Source organism: Parambassis ranga, chromosome 22 (assembly GCF_900634625.1).
Source record: "Parambassis ranga chromosome 22, fParRan2.1, whole genome shotgun sequence".
In the NCBI taxonomy this organism is placed as follows: domain Eukaryota; kingdom Metazoa; phylum Chordata; class Actinopteri; family Ambassidae; genus Parambassis; species Parambassis ranga.
The window spans coordinates 2,246,125-2,262,855 of NC_041042.1; the positions used below are offsets into that span (position 1 = coordinate 2,246,125).

At 43.3% G+C, this 16,731-nt stretch overlaps 3 protein-coding genes across 6 annotated transcripts; 2 read left to right on the plus strand and 1 right to left on the minus strand.

Moving 5' to 3' along the window:
• Positions 1-159: 159 nt before the first annotated feature.
• Positions 160-3,864, plus strand: vps29 (VPS29 retromer complex component). Of its 2 annotated transcripts, XM_028396302.1 has the most exons (5): positions 160-304; positions 1,227-1,238; positions 2,237-2,428; positions 2,720-2,955; positions 3,409-3,864. In XM_028396302.1, the coding sequence occupies exons 1-5, from the start codon at positions 302-304 to the stop codon at positions 3,524-3,526; spliced, it is 561 nt and encodes a 186-aa protein (XP_028252103.1). In that variant the 5' UTR covers positions 160-301; the 3' UTR covers positions 3,527-3,864. The 2 variants fall into 2 exon arrangements, with proteins under 2 accessions (XP_028252103.1, XP_028252104.1); XM_028396303.1 differs by lacking the exon at positions 1,227-1,238 and having other exon boundaries at positions 212-304.
• A 333-nt stretch (positions 3,865-4,197) lies between these two features.
• On the minus strand, positions 4,198-6,940 carry LOC114427928 (protein FAM216A-like). 3 transcript variants are annotated; one of them, XM_028396169.1, is made up of 7 exons: positions 6,826-6,940; positions 6,679-6,707; positions 5,589-5,650; positions 5,386-5,512; positions 5,114-5,297; positions 4,449-4,534; positions 4,198-4,377 (listed from the first exon to the last, which is right to left on the minus strand). In XM_028396169.1, exons 1-7 carry the CDS (start codon positions 6,894-6,896, stop codon positions 4,238-4,240), a joined length of 699 nt encoding a protein of 232 aa, XP_028251970.1. In that variant the 5' UTR covers positions 6,897-6,940; the 3' UTR covers positions 4,198-4,237. The 3 variants fall into 3 exon arrangements, with proteins under 3 accessions (XP_028251970.1, XP_028251971.1, XP_028251972.1); XM_028396170.1 differs by having other exon boundaries at positions 6,679-6,704; positions 6,826-6,920; XM_028396171.1 differs by having other exon boundaries at positions 5,589-5,682; positions 6,679-6,704; positions 6,826-6,854.
• A 4,228-nt stretch (positions 6,941-11,168) lies between these two features.
• On the plus strand, positions 11,169-16,118 carry LOC114427578 (uncharacterized). Its single transcript, XM_028395722.1, has 11 exons — positions 11,169-11,444; positions 11,786-12,152; positions 13,022-13,106; positions 13,254-13,358; positions 13,433-13,533; positions 13,619-13,714; positions 14,043-14,169; positions 14,250-14,354; positions 14,441-14,596; positions 14,686-14,804; positions 15,694-16,118. Exons 1-11 carry the CDS (start codon positions 11,360-11,362, stop codon positions 15,839-15,841), a joined length of 1,494 nt encoding a protein of 497 aa, XP_028251523.1. The 5' UTR covers positions 11,169-11,359; the 3' UTR covers positions 15,842-16,118.
• Positions 16,119-16,731: the final 613 nt, after the last annotated feature.

Here is a 16,731-nt window from a genome sequence, read left to right on the forward strand (position 1 = left end):
TGTGTGTTATATAACTAGCTTTAAAGCTGAAAACACCACATTAGTAGCCAGTTTCAGAGATATAATTTTATATTAGTCATGTGATGTGGTTTTTAAACTATATTTCAACTATCTGTGGAATGTTTCCCAACTTCTACAGTTTTTTGAGTGTTTCCTGTTTTATTGTGAAAGGTTTACAGGAAGTAGGCCACCCAGCCTGCTGCATTCTCTGACATTCTCCTTTCCTATTGGCTGACGTCTTGACGCTGTACGTGCGTAGGCGCTTCCTCAACTTGACTAGCAGCTAACAGCAAAATAGAAGATGGTGAGTACAGACGGCGAAAATGTCACAATTTTACACATTTACAGCACTTGTTTCGATCGTTCGACGATGTTTTACACCAGGTTTAGACGTAAGGAGCCCGATGTCGTGCTCTCAGCGCGTACACGCCGTCTTAATTTCGGGGTGTTTTGCAATGAAGCTCCTTCTCCGAGATGGATCAACGATCACATGACAGCTGAACAGTTTAGTCCCCCCCAAAAAATGACTGCAGCCTGCCTCAAAGTCATTGTTTTCATTTGCACGACGTTCTCCTAATTTGTCGCGTTTGTTCATCAACCATTGTTGTTGTTTGTTTAATTAGTATCATGTCATTTGTGTTTACTTTTTCCCCCTGTTTGCAAAGCACTAAGCTAGCAGGGCTAACATGCTAACAGCGACTTTATCTCATGAAGCAGTTGCCTGTGTTGCAGTAATCATGTTTTATTTATCTGTTATGTCATTGCCAGTGTATTTTATTTCAGATTAATCGTCACTTTGCAGAAATCTATCATTACACGAGGACTGGAACTGCACATTCATTCATTCTGTCGTTTACAGGAAGTTGTAAAAAGTTGAAGTTGATTGATTAGCACTCGATTGATTTGCTTCACTCCATGATTTTGCCTTGCTCACACTCAAGTCATAACTAACAATCAACCATTAACAATCGATTCCGTCACGTTGTTGGTTAACTTTTGTTTTGAATGATTAATATCTATTTATTCCATTCACGTTTTAATTTCTAATTTCAGTTTTCCCCTCTTGTCCCAACTCTTTGTTTGTCTTGTTTTCCTTTGTGTCATTTTTTTTTGTACCCCACTCTTTGATCATGCCTTGTGTCGTTCTCTCCACACACACACCCTGCCTTCCTCCCTGTCTCACCCAACACTCTCCATCCTCTCTTTGCCTGTCTCCAATCAACCAGGCTGGTCACCGGGTAAGTGTTCCCGCTCTGTGCTGGATCCCTGTCTTCTGAGCGCTGCGCCGCCTGGCACACTAACATGGGATTGGGTTGGTACAGCCCCAGAGGCTCTGATGCTTCAGCGCCATGGAGCTGCATCTGCTTACATTTCATATGCTTCAGCTTAACGACTAACAACCTGTAGAAATAAGACTGTAGGAAGCCATGTTAGATGTCTCTGTATAGATGTACGCTCTCACTCAGGCAGGAATAATATAAACATAATCTAAAGCAGGCTGGAAAATTAGACAGGGAATCTTAATTTATATTTACTGTGACTGAACCTTTCAGACAGCAGCTATTAAACCACATGAACCCAAAACAGTTACTGAGCTTTTCCCCCTTCTTCACATCTTTGGAGGATTCTTATTCCTTTGGAATACATAAAAGTATTGATACATTTTACAATTTTAAGCTGAGATTATTGTTAGATTGTTGGTTCATACAGTTTACAGCCAACTGTGAGTTATATCTTGCCATGTGATCAGTAATCTTAGCCCTGTTATAATGTGATTTCATGCTTAGTGTGACCCTTCGGTTTTTTTTGGTGTTTCTTAGTGACTTTGTGCCGTGTGAATACACCGATCTCTCTCATCTGTCATTCAGTGTCTGAATTCAGTCTGTGCCTGTTCAATCCATATTTTTTTTCAATTATTTACAAACACAGTTTGAATTCAGACACATAATACTCTCAGATTCTGACTCACAAGCGTTGCTTACTTTCAAGTTTGAGCATTTTTATCCACTGTACTACATCAGATTGTTGTTTTGGTGCAAAAACATAAAAACTGCACTTTTTATTTGGCCTGGTCTAAAAACACAGCTATAACTAACTGAGGAGTGCAGTGGTTACCTGTGTGTGCACAGTGGTGTCCTGCAGGGCTCCGTCCTCGGCCCACTTCCTTCTTTTTCACACACAGGTGGATGACTAACACCCGTGTGTGTGTGTGTGTCTGTGTGTGTGATGGTATTAGTTGGTCCTGGTGTTAGGTGACCTGCACATCCCCCACCGCTGCAACACACTGCCAGCCAAGTTCAAGAAGCTGCTGGTCCCAGGGAAGATCCAGCACATCCTCTGCACAGGAAACCTCTGCACCAAGGAGAGCTATGACTACCTGAAGACACTCGCCGGGGACGTCCACATAGTCCGAGGAGACTTCGATGAGGTCTGTAGATAACAGGAAAAAACAAGAGGCACAAACTTTAGAAGCAGAGTGTGCCTTCAGAGTGTGCAGACAGGCCTAATGATGCTTTAATATATGAGTATTTAATTGCAGGGAGAAAGAAGGAAGCTGATCTCTTGTTGATGCTAAAGACTATTATTGCTGTAATTAAATCACAGTTGCTCCCTATTTACAAATTGAAATCTCCCTGTTTACACCTTGACTTTTAATACAGGGAAACCACAAGTGCTATTGTCAAATGAAAACAACAGAACCTCACTGTTCCCTCTCCAGAACCTGAACTATCCAGAGCAGAAGGTGGTCACAGTGGGCCAGTTTAAGATCGGCCTCATCCACGGCCACCAGGTGATCCCCTGGGGTGACATGGCCAGCTTGGCGCTGCTGCAGAGGCAGCTCGACGTCGACATCCTCATCTCCGGACACACGCACAAGTTCGAGGCGTTCGAGAACGAGAACAAGTTCTACATCAACCCCGGCTCTGCTACTGGAGCCTACAGCGCACTGGAAAGGTGGGAGTCACACGAACAGCCGTCCGCCATGTCGTCTCATTCACAGGCGAGCCTGGCAGAACAGAAAAATGTAAAAATGCACAAGAGCCGCCTTACTTTTAACAGCAGAGGATTACCCTTTAAAATGGGAACATCAACTGCAGCTTACAAGGTTGCTAAGCAACGACAGCTGGTGATGCAAAAAAGAAATCCTCCTCAGTCCAGACCGTCTCATTTATTTACCCCACACACATGAGCTCCTGCAGGGATTTCTTGTCCCCCTTGTGGAGGTAACAAATGTTTTATAGAATAGAATAGAAAATACTTTTTTCATCTCAAGCTGGAAAATTTAGTAATATTAACGTTGCTCAGTGCCTAAATGTTACTTGGATCGATAAACCTCACCGGAGCCCTTGCAGGTGTAACCGTAGAAGCCTCCTCCACCTGAAACACATCTGTCTTCTCTCCTTACAGCAACATCATCCCCTCGTTTGTACTAATGGACATCCAGGCGTCCACGGTGGTGACATACGTCTATCAGCTGATCGGCGATGATGTCAAGGTGGAGAGAATCGAGTACAAGAAGTCGTAAACTAGAGGGAAGGGGGGAGAGATAGGAGTTGAGTGAACAAGGCTCAGTGTATGCTTCATTCCTGTCCACCAGGGGGCAGCAGCTCCCTCAGAGTCACCACAACATTGATGCTTAACTCTTAAGCGACCTGTGTATTATATTGTTTATATGTCAGCGGCGTTTGTTAACTGTAGAGGAGAATGCAATAATGTCATGATATTTGGTGCCATTTTTCCTTCTTTGTTTTTTTAATCGTTCACCCCAGTTTTGTCCTGTTCATGTAACAACAGGCCTTTAGCTTCCTGTAGACGTTCAGCTCATTCATTTCTTCTCTACAATAAAGATGTAATTTCACTCCATCTGGTTCTTTGTCTTAGATTATACCAATTGTACTGTATGAAGTTAAATTAAGATAAACATTTGTGTTACTGAAACTCCACAGTTGCAGCACATGACCAAAACTTGCAGGTTTTAGGTGGGCCACATATTTATTTTTTATTTGACACAAAGAAAAAATGATGTAACATACAGTTGATCAGACAAGCTCTCCATGGAAAAAAAATTGGTGTTGAGTTCAAGCCATCTTCTAATTTGAGCAGAGGTCACGTGATTTCCTGGAAATGACATTTTCCCCTTGCTCCCACAAGAGGGCGCTAAAGGTGAGGGTACATACAGGATTCCTATGTGTCTGTGGCTCCACTGAGGTCACAGTGATGAATAAATGTTACAGCATCATAAATCTGAGAAGGAATCATCATCATCATCCCAGTCTCCCAGGGAGAGGAAACTCAAACAATCACTCAGGGAGTCATCCAGGCTTTCATCTTCATCCTCATCTTCCTCCACCTCGTCCACCAGACTGGTCCTGGCTCCTGGAAATAAAAGAAAAAAGTTAATATACAAATTATAGAAATAACAGAGCTGAAGCGTTTCACACACTTACCTGTTGGGTTTTGTCTTCTCAGTGTTTGTGGCATAGTTTCTTGATTCTTTGTCTTTTTGTGTTTTGTTGCTAAAGTTTTCAAAGGTCTGTAACAATAAACATACATTTAATTTATACTATTATTCATATTTTGTGTCAAAACAAAAACAAGAAGTCATCTTTGGAGGGGGCTGAGGAAAAAAGCTACTTGCAGTTCCATTTGTGGCCACTTGGAGGGAGTCCATCCATCCATCATCTATTAACCCGCTTCATCCTGCAGTGCAGGGTCACGGACCCTGACGAACACGTCTTTAGAATGTGGGAGGAAGCTGGAGTACCCGGAGAGAACCCACGCAGGAGAAGGGAGAGGGTGCAAACTCCACACAGAAAGGCCTTCTTGCTGTGAGGCGACAGTGCTGGCCACTGCACCACCGTGTAAACCCCCATGACAACAAAAGCCTCACTTGGACACAAAAGGAACTGCAGAATGTGGAACTAAAGCATTGTCCTCATCAACAGGCTTCATAGCTTTGTTTAACGTTCATTATTTCTTCAGTGTTTCGGAACCTTTAACATGTCGGGCTGACTTTCTAAACACTACTAGTATGGAGGATGGTCACAGGTCAGTCGGCCATATTTGATTTGGTAAAATAAGAGTGACGATGTTTGTTGTATTTATCACCGACCTGGTTGGTCTCTTTGGGATGGTGGGGAGAAAAGACTTCCCAGATTGTCTGGTGTTGACCTTCCCCTTCTGTTTTGCGGTGGGTTTAACCTCCGGTTGTGTTTTCAACTTGTGTTTTTCTCTCTGATTCTCAGTCGAGGCCTCAGACGTCACAACACGGCCGTCTCTGTCGGGGGTGGCACCGCCTAAAAACCATCAAGCAGCAAAAAAAAAGACTCAAAGGGAAACCAGCGAAGCGGACAGATCGGAGATGTTCAGCGGTCCGCTCCTCACCTGCTCGCACACACCTGCGCAGCACGTTCATGTAGTGCTGTGTGATGAGGCTGCGAACGTGTGCGCTGCTGTACGTAGCTGCGATGCTGTACAGATACTCCTTCTGAGCGGGCGTCAGTGCAGAGTGCTGAGCGACACACACATTCAGAAACTCACACACTGCATTGTGTTGTATCACAGAACACGGCGGCGTCATTGTGTACCTGCAGAAACGGGGCCGCGGTCATGGCTTTAGGGATTTGTACGGCGCCGACATCTTTTAACGCTGTGAACAAACAGAAGACACAGTGATTGTGTCTGCAGAGAGGCAGAATGTCAGGAACTGATAGGGGTAAACAATACAGGGATTAACGCTCAGACATGGCTGCACTACAAAGAACAGAGGTCACCTTCTTTAGAAACCAAACAGACAAACACAAAAATGACATTAACTTAACCAAAGAGATGCAATATGACCAAAGAAAGGACTCAAAGACTCAAAATAAGACTAAAAAAATGCCCAGAAACTTGCATAACGTGACCAAAACCACTAAAAATGACAATATCGACACTAAATTACCTAAAAAGACGCAAGAAAACTACAACAAAACGACCGCAGAAGCATGAAAACAGATCACAAAGAGACAGAAAATGACAAAAGGGGCATTAAATGACCATAAAGAGACACACAAAAAGAAAGCCGCAGCCACACAGAGGTGGATTAAACAATAACAATGCACAGAATTACCACAAAAATGACCACACAAAGAGGTCATGTGGGCCACTGGGATGTTAATAATCTGACAATGAAACAATCTGAAAGTTAAAATTAAAGATTAAGTTCCACTTTGTGAAGTACTTAAGACGTTCTATTCAAATCTAACTGGTCACATTTGGACCTGCTTTGTCAGTCTTTGGATTATTTATTAATACACGCGTGTCAGAATCCAGATAACATACGTGAGCTTAGTTAAAGAGCTTCTAATGAGAAATTAGCACCAGTGAGCTTTCATCCTGTAAACCATCAGCCGTGACCTGGGTCAGGCTCAGGTGTGGGGTTTCACCCGGTTTCCACTGATGCCTCTGACACACACACACACACACAGACACACACACAGACACACACACACACACTGTGACGGGCTCTCGGGTTTCAAAGCAGACAGGATGTGTTTTGTTTATTTAACGAGCAGTGCATGCTCCTCTGAAACCGGAGCGTCTGAAACACACTCGGACACACAGAGAACATGTTTCTTCATATTTCATTCTCTTTGATGCTGATTTGTTGGAGTTTTAATAAAAATGCTGACTTACCCATTTTGGACTGATTCATCTGAATACTGCTGCAAAAAGAGGAAGAGAGAAGAGAAAGAGACGTGTGTCATCAAACTGAGAGATGAATAAAAACCTTGTTTGGATGCTGATTTCTTGGATGCACAGAAACAAAGATGATTAAAGTACCTCGGTGACGCCTCGTCACGCAGGAGCCGCGGCACCGTCTGACTTTCTGCAAATGTCACCTGTTTCCTCATCGCTGCAGGAAGACATCCACATCCACACCGAGGTCAGCCTGATCATTAAAGGAAGCAGGCGGTGTGATCTTACTGTGGACCTGAAGGCACCGTGGGCGTGTCTTTCCCATAGAGCTACAGCTTAATGATCTAGTTTGCAGTTTCCACCGTTATCTCTGCATCCCGTATAAATTTGTTTGCATAATCACCTGTAAACATGTAAACATACTGTCACAGTACTGAGGTTCCATGCACACTTATTAGTTGACATTAGATCAATAACAACAGATCAGCAGCTGAAAGTGAGAAATCTTTGTTTAGAATTTTTTTTGCCTTCTCCATCCATCATCGGCACCAAAACAGTCTTTCAGCCCACTTAAACAACCACTGTTTACATGCCTGGCGCCCCCCTCTGGTTGTATTTATATCAAACGTGAAAAACAGTGAAGTTTGTTGCAGGTTGGACAAGTTTCCTGTTGCGTTTAGTCCAAACTTTACCAAACATAACAAGTAGTTTTAATGCACAAACCCATAAATATGAAGTCAAGTGTTAAAACTGCAGTTCCCTTCACAACCTCTAGGGGCTGGCTCTGAAAGTGAGTCAATCCCCATGAACTCCTATGTTAAAAAGTCCAACTTTACAGCAGAAGTAAACCTGTTTACAGCCTGGTTCAAGCTGCTCTTATTGGTCTCCTTTTTATGACAGCACTCATTTTAATAACATTAGGACCTAAAGTTATGTGGAATTATGGGTTTGACTTTGTTTCACTTTGTTTAAGTGACAGGTGGTTGCCCGCCTCAGCTTCACCTCTTTGCCTGTACTTGGAGTTTAGGTGGACTGTGATGCTGCCAACACAGCAACAGCCTGAGTCTTCCACAGAGACTCAACATGGTTCTTCAGAAACCTGAAGACTAAAACTAGTCCAGCTGCTACCACAGGAAACTCTCAACAGTGGTGGAAAGTAACTAAGTATTTGTACTTTTTTGCTGTACTTTAGTAATTTTTTATGTATTTATACTTTGCTTAAGTAAGAATAATAGCACATACTTTATACTTTGACTCCATGTTGCAGCTGTTACCTGTTTCTCCTCCACTACATTTCTCCAGTGTCTGTAGTTCCTTGTTCCATGTGATGAACACAGTGCTGGACTGATGTGAGGTCAGACTCTGCATGGAGCTGGTGTCACGCTGCCAGCTGTGTTTCTATAGTGATGCCCACAGCCTGCCTCATGACACACAGACCTGTCCACAGCTGCTTCTGGACTGAACATGTACATTAACTACACATGGTCCATTTTAGTTTAAGATGATTTCTTTGATTATTTTAACCTGTTCAGATCCTTTGCAATGGAAATCAATCATATATATTCAGTGTGTGAGTACTTTTACTTTGAATACTTTAAGTACATTTAAAAGTACTTAAGACTTTTACTTACAGTGGGGAAAAAAAGTATTTAGTCAGCCACCAATTGTGCAAGTTCTCCCACTTAAAAAGATGAGAGAGGCCTGTAATTTTCATCATATGTATACCTGAACTATGAGAGACAAAATAAGAAAAGAAAATGTAGAAAATCACATTGTAGGATTTTTAATGAATTAATTGGTAAATTCCTCAGTAAAAGAAGTATTTGGTCACCTACAAACAAGCAAGATTTCTGGCTCTCACAGACCTGTAACTTTTTCTTTAAGAGGCTCCTCTGTCCTCCACTCGTTACCTGTATTAATGGCATCTGTTTGGAGTCGTTATCAGTATAAAAGACACCTGTCCACAACCTCAAACAGTCACACTCCAAACTCCACTATGGCCAAGACCAAAGAGCTGTCAAAGGACACCAGAAACAAAATTGTAGACCTGCACCAGGCTGGGAAGACTGAATCTGCAATAGGTAAGCAGCTTGGTGTGATGAAATCAACTGTGGGAGCAATTATTAGAGAATGGAAGACATACAAGACCACTGATAATCTCCCTCGATCTGGGGCTCCACGCAAGATCTCACCCCGTGGGGTCAAAATGATCACCAGAACTGTGAGCAAAAATCCCAGAACCACACGGGGGACCTAGTGAATGACCTCCGGAGAGCTGGGACCAAAGTAACAAAAGCTACCATCAGTAACACACTGCGCCGCCAGGGACTCAAATCCTGCAGTGCCAGACGTGTCCCCCTGCTTAAACCAGTACATATCCAGGCCCGTTTGAAGTTTGCTAGAGAGCATTTGGATGATCCAGAAGAGGATTGGGAGAATGTCATATAGTCAGATGAAACCAAAATAGAACTTTTTGGTAAAAACTCAACTTGTTGTGTTTGGAGGAGAAAGAATGCTGAGTTGCATCCGAAGAACACCATACCTACTGTGAAGCATGGGGGTGGAAACATCATGCTTTGGGGCTGTTTTTCTGCAAAGGGACCTGGACGACTGATCCGTGTAAATGAAAGAATGAATGGGGCCATGTATCGTGAGATTTTGAGTGAAAACCTCCTTCCATCAGCAAGGGCATTGAAGATGAAACGTGGCTGGGTCTTTCAACATGACAATGATCCCAAACACACCGCCCGGGCAACAAAGGAGTGGCTTCGTAAGAAGCATTTCAAGGTCCTGGAGTGGCCTAGCCAGTCTCCAGATCTCAACCCCATAGAAAATCTTTGGAGGGAGTTGAAAGTCCGTGTTACCCAGCGTCAGCCCCAAAACATTACTGCTCTAGAGGAGATCTGCATGGAGGAATGGGCCAAAATACCAGCAAAAGTGTGTGAAAACCTTGTGAAGACTTACAGAAAACGTTTGACCTCTGTCATTGCCAACAAAGGGTATATAACAAAGTATTGAGATGACATTTTGTTATTGACCAAATACTTATTTTCCACCATAATTTGCAAATAAATTCTTTAAAAATCCTACAATGTGATTTTCTGGATTTTTGTTTCTCATTTTGTCTCTCATAGTTGAGGTATACCTGTGATGAAAATTACAGGGCTCTCTCATCTTTTTAAATAGGAGAACTTGCACAATTGGTGGCTGACTAAATACTTTTTTCCCCACTGTAAGTATATATATGCTGGGTATTTGTACTTTTACTTGAGTACCAAGCTTCAGTACTTCCTCCACCACTGCCTCTCAGACTGTGTTTGGATGCTTTTCTGTTGCTTTCACCTCACACTGACTCAGCCCTGATAAGACATGCAAATAGTCCTCTGGACTAATATACAGTCCAGAGTCCAGTTATAAAAACTCCTGAGGATGCCCTTCTCCACACAGTCAGACCTGCTCTAACCAGCCTGTTTCAAACACTGCAGCTCCATAACTGGGGGAATTCTCAGTGGTGGTGTGTGTTGGCCTTTAAGGGGAATATACCAAAGGCATTCCTAATGGTTTCTCTCCAAGAATGCTCTGTCTTTACAAGAACACAGAACTTTAAACGAATGAGAGAGAGAGAGAGAGGCTGCGGGGGGAGTTTGTATGGATCAGGTTTCACTGTAACTGACTGTGAGAGTCGGCAAAGAACAGCAGGGAAAAAAGGGTCACACCTAAAAAAAAGGACTCGAGTCTGAGGGTGAATACTTGCACAACGCTTTATGAAGGTAAATATTTTCACTCATGAGTCAATACACTGGCACACCTATGAGCTATAAACAAACGACTGTACACGCTCACTAAATGACTCCCACGCACGTGGATTCCTTTAAGATTTGGAAACAGATAACGTCTTTCTGTTCAGAAAGTGTGTGTGGACGTTTGGTCTCATCCAACAGCAACACCCGGAAAACAGAGGCCGGCCGGCCGGCTGCAGGAGTCAGGATCCACGTCAGAACGTGTGCCAAGCTCCACAATATAACAGATGTAATAAAAACAAACACAACACTTGGTTTTTCTGCTTGACTAGTAACAATAATAACCTGAAACCTGCCATGTTTGTCCTACTCCCCCCCCACCTCAAGAGCTTTTTTTCCTGACATTGTGGCCTTAGCTTCTTGATCGGGGGGGGGGTCAGGCTCTGGGTTTCTGTAACAGGGACTGGTCTTCAAGGATGGAGGAGGGTGAAGGCTCACTCTGCAGCCACTCTGTCCATCATGTCCCTGTGAACCCTCTTACAGACCGAGCTGCATGTCCTCTGACAGTACTGACTCTATTTTCAATTTCCAGAAACAAAAGCCACGGAGTAAAGGCTCAAACAGGCGAGTCCCATTTAAACGAGCATAAAGTCAAGATGGAAGATTTAAATGTAATTATTAATACTATTATTCTCAGTATAAAATGTAACTGTTTATTATTGTTACTCCTCATATATGATGAAACAGCTTTCTCTTCACGTGCAAGCCAAAGCTCCAGCTCCAGCTACTGGAAAGTGAAAGCAGTGATGACACCGGAAAATCCCTTCCTGTTACTATTAAGGAGGAGAGCTGAGCTCCGGGCTCTTAGTCACGGACAGAGAGAGAGCTCGCATGTGCACAGGCAACAACAACAAGACTGAAGCGTTTACAACGTGGAGATGAAGACGATACACAGAATGCTAACACGGAGGAGGGAGAGCAGGAAGCCTCTGATAGAGAACAACAACCAACACACAGAACATGGTAAGACTGGTCAGGAATGGTGACATGTGCTCGGGGGGCTGGTGTCCATCCTGCATGCTGGACTTTTTTAAGTGTTTAAAACTGTGTGTGTGCTCTACAGAGAGTGTTTGATGCTATAAATAAATGAGGTTTGCCTCAGTAAAATCCCACATGCACCACAGACCTTGAGCTGATTCTAAGGTGAACTGTCCCTTTAAGATTAACGGCTCCTACAGAAAAGAATCTTAATCCTGCATCGCTTGTTTACATAGTTTTTTAATCTATCAGTCGCTTCGTTCTGTCATCGCTGTGGTTTTGAGGGCGGGAGTTACACACAATAAACGAAAGTGTGTTTACGGCAGGATGTGACCGCAGTTGCTATGGATACGACAACCCCTGGGCAGCTCAGAACACCTTCAACACCGCCAAAAAACACCCGTGGAGAGACGACGACACCGCCAACCCCTTCCTGCCCGAACCAGGAGACGACCACAGCCAAAAAGCCGCGCCTCTGTGCTTCCCGCAGCCGCCTGCCGATCTGGACCAGAACCTTCAGCAGCATCTAGACAATGTTGAGGAAACAGTGCTCGCTGAGCTCGTCAGGCTCCGCCCCCTGCCCGCTGCCTTCCACCGCCAGATGTTCGATCACCTGCACGGTCTGCTGCTGCACATCAGCTCCTCCAAGAACTCCCTCCTGCTGATGAGATGGGTCCTACACACATATGTGAGGTATGTGTCAGCCTCAGCAGGGTTGAACCTGGTTCAAACCTGGTTGGGCACCCTCTTGTGGTGATGCAGTGCTAGTGTGAAGAAGTGCATGTAAAAAAAAAGAAATGTCTCTTTCTGTAAATGTTTGCTGTCATGTGACACATAGTTGTGCTGATGATGAGCAGAATTTTTAGTTTCTTACAGAATATTGATCATTTTCGGGAGCGAGGTTTTAATTTAGCTACAGAGAAGAAAGGAATTTAAATTAAGATTTTATTTTAGACTGAACACTAAGTCACACATGGTGCATTCAAAGACCCTCTGAGAGTTCAGAGTTTCAGTTCAGGGGTTCAGGGGTTAAGTCAGGTCCCATTGACCTTTAACCTTCATAACACAGAGCTGTCGCTGGTGACAGAAACTGACATTCGCTGTTCAAACTACCGTAGCTCTGGTTATTATTACTATTGAAAAAATCTCAACAGATTCTTAATTGCTTAATTTTTGTCATCTCTTGTTGTCTTGTTGCTGTATATTTATCGTTGTTTATAAATAGAAGTTTGATGAAAATTCAAATCTGTTGTTATTACACACTGTTCTGAGCATTTATAACATAATAACAAATATGTGCCAGCTTTTCAACGTTTTATTTCATGAAACTGTTATAATTATAGTACTGAAAGGGTTAACTTTGTCCCCTGATCGCCACATTCTTGCTATTTCATGCTTGGGTTCAAGCAAATGTGCAGAACTTCACAGCATTCCTCAGATATCAGAGCATCAACATTACCACCACGCTCTGACTCCTTTATCTGCCTCATAGCTGTGAAAGTGAAAGATGCTGGAACTGTTTTCATGTTTGGGTTTTTTTGTTTTTTTTTGGACTTTCCCAGTCAGGAGGACATGGGTCGCCCTGACGGCCGGCTGTTCAGTGAGTGGGAGGCTAAAGCAAAGGACAAGCTGCTCGCAAATGTGAAGGTAACACAGAAGGTTTCATACTGATAGCGTTACTTCCTGCTCGTGGGGCAGAAGTCGAGTTTGCTAATCTATGATTTGATGTTTAGAAATGATGTTTAGATGATGCCTAAACAGCCGTGTAACATCTGAATCCGTGTGTGTCCACAGACAGAGGTCAGAGACTCTCTGGACAGAATCCTCCAGGGTGAGAGATGCCGGGGACTTTGTGACACTGAGGAGGACTATATTGGACTTTATGTGGACACCATTCAGGTAAGAGGAGCGGACGCTGTGTTATTTGATGTCTGTCTGCATGTTCATTGATATAACATGGCTTCCTCCTGCAGTGCACTGCTGCCATACCCAGAGAGGCTCAGAAAATCAGCTCGGAGCTGTGTGAAGCGGTGCAGGAGGTTTGTTTCCAAGAACTGCTGCGGTTTGTGAAGAGGTGAGGGTCACATTTAACCATTTATACTGTTTAAACAGGTAAAGTCGGTGTGTGATTTAAACTACATGTTCTCTTTGGTCTGCAGGTACGCGGCACAGCAGGCTGAGGTTCTTGGAGCAGAAATGGAGCATCCACAAACTATACACTACCTCAAGACTTTGAAAACATGCAAAGAGCTCAAGTGAGTGTTATATTGACATATTGATCAGGCTCACATGCTGTGAGGCCACTTTAACCTTTGACCTCTGACTATAAAGTTAGTATCAGTTCATTGAGTCTAAGCAAACATTTGCACCACATTTAAAGAAATTCCCTTCAAGGAGGGGCTTCATGAGGGCACAGAGTTTGACCTTTGACCTCTGACGAAAGAAAATCCTCAATAATTCACCCCCAGAGTTTAAGTTTAAGAAAAAATGAAGCCGTCACACAAGCGTAAACGGTGTCAGTGTCTACTACTGAAAGGGTTAAAATAAAATAGAAATAATGAACATTCCTGGGTTTTCTTTCAGACAACATGTCCACAGCCACGGTGGAGACATCAAAGCGTCCCTTCTGAAGGAAATTGTGGCAGTTCTTGAGGACATAGAGGATTTTACTTTGAAATTTCTGATGGATATTGTGACGGACATCGCCGAGGTATCTGCCCCTTAACCACACGCACAGTTTGTTTACTTTTTAAAGAGGTACAGTATATTCATGTCTTTTCTGTCCTACAGAGACACTTTAAAGACTACTTCAAAGCTGACAACAGGTGGGGCAGCTTGTCCGCTGACTTAGAGAAGCATTTCCCGAAGCTGAGTTATGTTCAGGATGAACAAAAGGTCAGAATCTCTCACTTAATCTCAGATTATTGTGTTTTAAAAAAAAAAAGACACTCATCACAGCTGTTGTTCTTTCTGGCTCTCAGGCGGTGATGTATGATGCTTATCAGATCATCGCTCAAACTTACCTCAGATACCTGATCCAAAGCAGCCGGAACAAGCTGAGGAGGTACTGGAGGCAGGACGTCGGCCCGAGAGTCGCTGATGATGCAGATAAGCTGCACAACACCATCTCCCGCCTGGTGAGAGCGACGTGTTGAGAGAACAGACAGGAAACAGACACGTGGTTGTGAAATATGATAAAGTTTCTGACCTGTGTGTGATGTTTCAGGCTCCGGGAGTCCAACACTTTATGCTGCTGAAGAGAGTCTCAGCGGTGCTGGACTGCAGATCCACCGACGCAGTGAAGCTCGACGTAGCGTCCATACAGAAGAACTGCTTCAGAGAGAGGTGAACTATTAGGATGACACCTGTTACTGCATTTATCTGAATCAGAATTCCTTTATTTAACCCTGAGGGGGAAATTATTACTTTTACTTTACGGAGAAACACAAACACTAATAAACATATCACTCTATGTAGCAAGAAAACGACAATTTTGTAATGTTAATTAAAGCTACATTGAAAATATGTAAATTTACCAGACAAAAATAACAACACCTTAGTGAAATATGGCATAAACAAACACATTTTAAATACATTTAGTTCCTCTACAGATTTCATCATAGATGTAAAACGTTTTTTAATCAGAATAGCTTTGTGTTTACTGCTAGCTTGCAAGCTAATACATAGCTAAGATAAGTAATTCTTTTAAGGGGATGACAGGCTGCTAAATTTGTTAGCTTGCTGTTAGCAATTAGCAATAACTAACATTATGGGGTTAGCTAAACACAGCCAGATTCTTAGTTACAGCTAATATTATCTTAACATCCCACCTGAGCAGATGTGACCGCTAGCTAGCTTGTCTTATCTCTTCAACAGCTAACACAGGGCTAGCGGGATGAGCATAGCCAATGCTAATGTTGTTGTCTGCTAATGTTATCTGTAGGAAAATCCCGATAGTTAGCCGTATTTGGTTTTCTACTAGCAGGAGTAATTAGCCAGCTAGCTAGCTAGCTAACTATAATTAACTCAGCTCTACGGTTAGTCTAGTTCCTCTGTTGTTCTTTACGCAGCATTAATTCATTTCACCCGGTACTTTTTGAGATGACGCACCTGTTAGCTTAAAACCAGTCCAGCTTTGCAGTGCAAACAAACATCTTAGATGGAATCAGGACCTGAACCTGGAGCGCCTGAGTCACTTATGTTCTGATTTGCGGGTGTTTTCTATCTGCTGCAGCGAGGACGTGGACCTGCTGTACGACCTGCTGCGGTGGAAGGGTCTCAGTAAGCGGCGGGTCAGGGAGGTGCTGGACGCTCTTCCCGGATGTCCCTCCACACCGAGCTCCTCACTTTGGTCCTGCGGCTTCTCCTCCTGCTGCTGCTGACACATGATGGAGCTCCTGCTGCCGAGTCCTGTCCAGACTCGCTCCGTTCACTGGTTCCAGAGGAGCAGACAGGAAGCACATCCTGCAGGCTGCCTGCAGTGCGCATGCGCGGGCAACAACACGCGTTTTTGTTCTCAGCACAACTTCCACCAATGATAATATTAATAATGTCATAATAAATCACAATGAATGTTTTTAATGTTATTTATTTAAGTGTTTATGTTTTAAACGGACTTTTTAAAAATATTTATGAACCCACAGTTTTCACTTTTTTACCTTACAGTCATACTTGAACTACACGGGTTATTGTAAAACTTGAAGTGTTTGTGCTACTTTTTTGCAAAATAATTTCTTCTGTTAAATGAAAAACGTTGAAGCCTGTGTGTGTTTATCATTAAATGTTCTGTTTTTAAATGGTGACTGGGACGTTGAAGCTGTTTCTGATAGAAATATAATCAATAAACTTCAGTGTGATTTAGTAAATAAAAGAAAAGTGTGTATTTATTGTAGTACCACAAATGTCCACTAGATGGAGGCTAATGTCAGCACATGAAATGCTGACAGCACATCCTGAGGCACCTTCAGGTGATTTAAATAAAGTTTCTTAAGTTTTGTATTGAATTGTAAATATTTGCTGCTTACAGGCAGGTGATGGTGTGAGGACAGGTGGAGGTGATGGTGTGAGGACAGGTGGAGGTGATGGTGTGAGGACAGGTAGAGGTGATGGTGTGAGGACAGGTGGAGGTCATGGTGTGAGGACAGGTGGAGGTGATGGTGTGAGGACAGGTAGAGGTGATGGTGTGAGGACAGGTGGAGGTCATGGTGTGAGGACAGGTAGAGGTGATGGTGTGCTGACAGGTGGAGGTTAAGGTGTGCTGGCAGGTGCAGGT

Excerpts from the sequence above, each read along its gene's own strand:
- vps29 (XM_028396302.1), top strand. Across the intron at positions 2,429-2,719 it reads TCCGAGGAGACTTCGATGAG|AACCTGAACTATCCAGAGCA; the intron begins GTCTGTAGATAA and ends TTCCCTCTCCAG. Across the intron at positions 2,956-3,408 it reads GCCTACAGCGCACTGGAAAG|CAACATCATCCCCTCGTTTG; the intron begins GTGGGAGTCACA and ends CTCTCCTTACAG.
- LOC114427928 (XM_028396169.1), bottom strand. The coding sequence starts at position 6,896 with ATGAGGAAACAGGTGACATTTGCAGAAAGTCAGACGGTGCCGCGGCTC. Across the intron at positions 5,651-6,678 it reads GATGAATCAGTCCAAAATGG|CGTTAAAAGATGTCGGCGCC; the intron begins GTAAGTCAGCAT and ends GTTTGTTCACAG. Across the intron at positions 4,378-4,448 it reads GAGAAGACAAAACCCAACAG|GAGCCAGGACCAGTCTGGTG; the intron begins GTAAGTGTGTGA and ends TTTTATTTCCAG.
- LOC114427578 (XM_028395722.1), top strand. The coding sequence starts at position 11,360 with ATGAAGACGATACACAGAATGCTAACACGGAGGAGGGAGAGCAGGAAG. Across the intron at positions 13,359-13,432 it reads TTTATGTGGACACCATTCAG|TGCACTGCTGCCATACCCAG; the intron begins GTAAGAGGAGCG and ends TTCCTCCTGCAG. Across the intron at positions 14,355-14,440 it reads ATGTTCAGGATGAACAAAAG|GCGGTGATGTATGATGCTTA; the intron begins GTCAGAATCTCT and ends TCTGGCTCTCAG.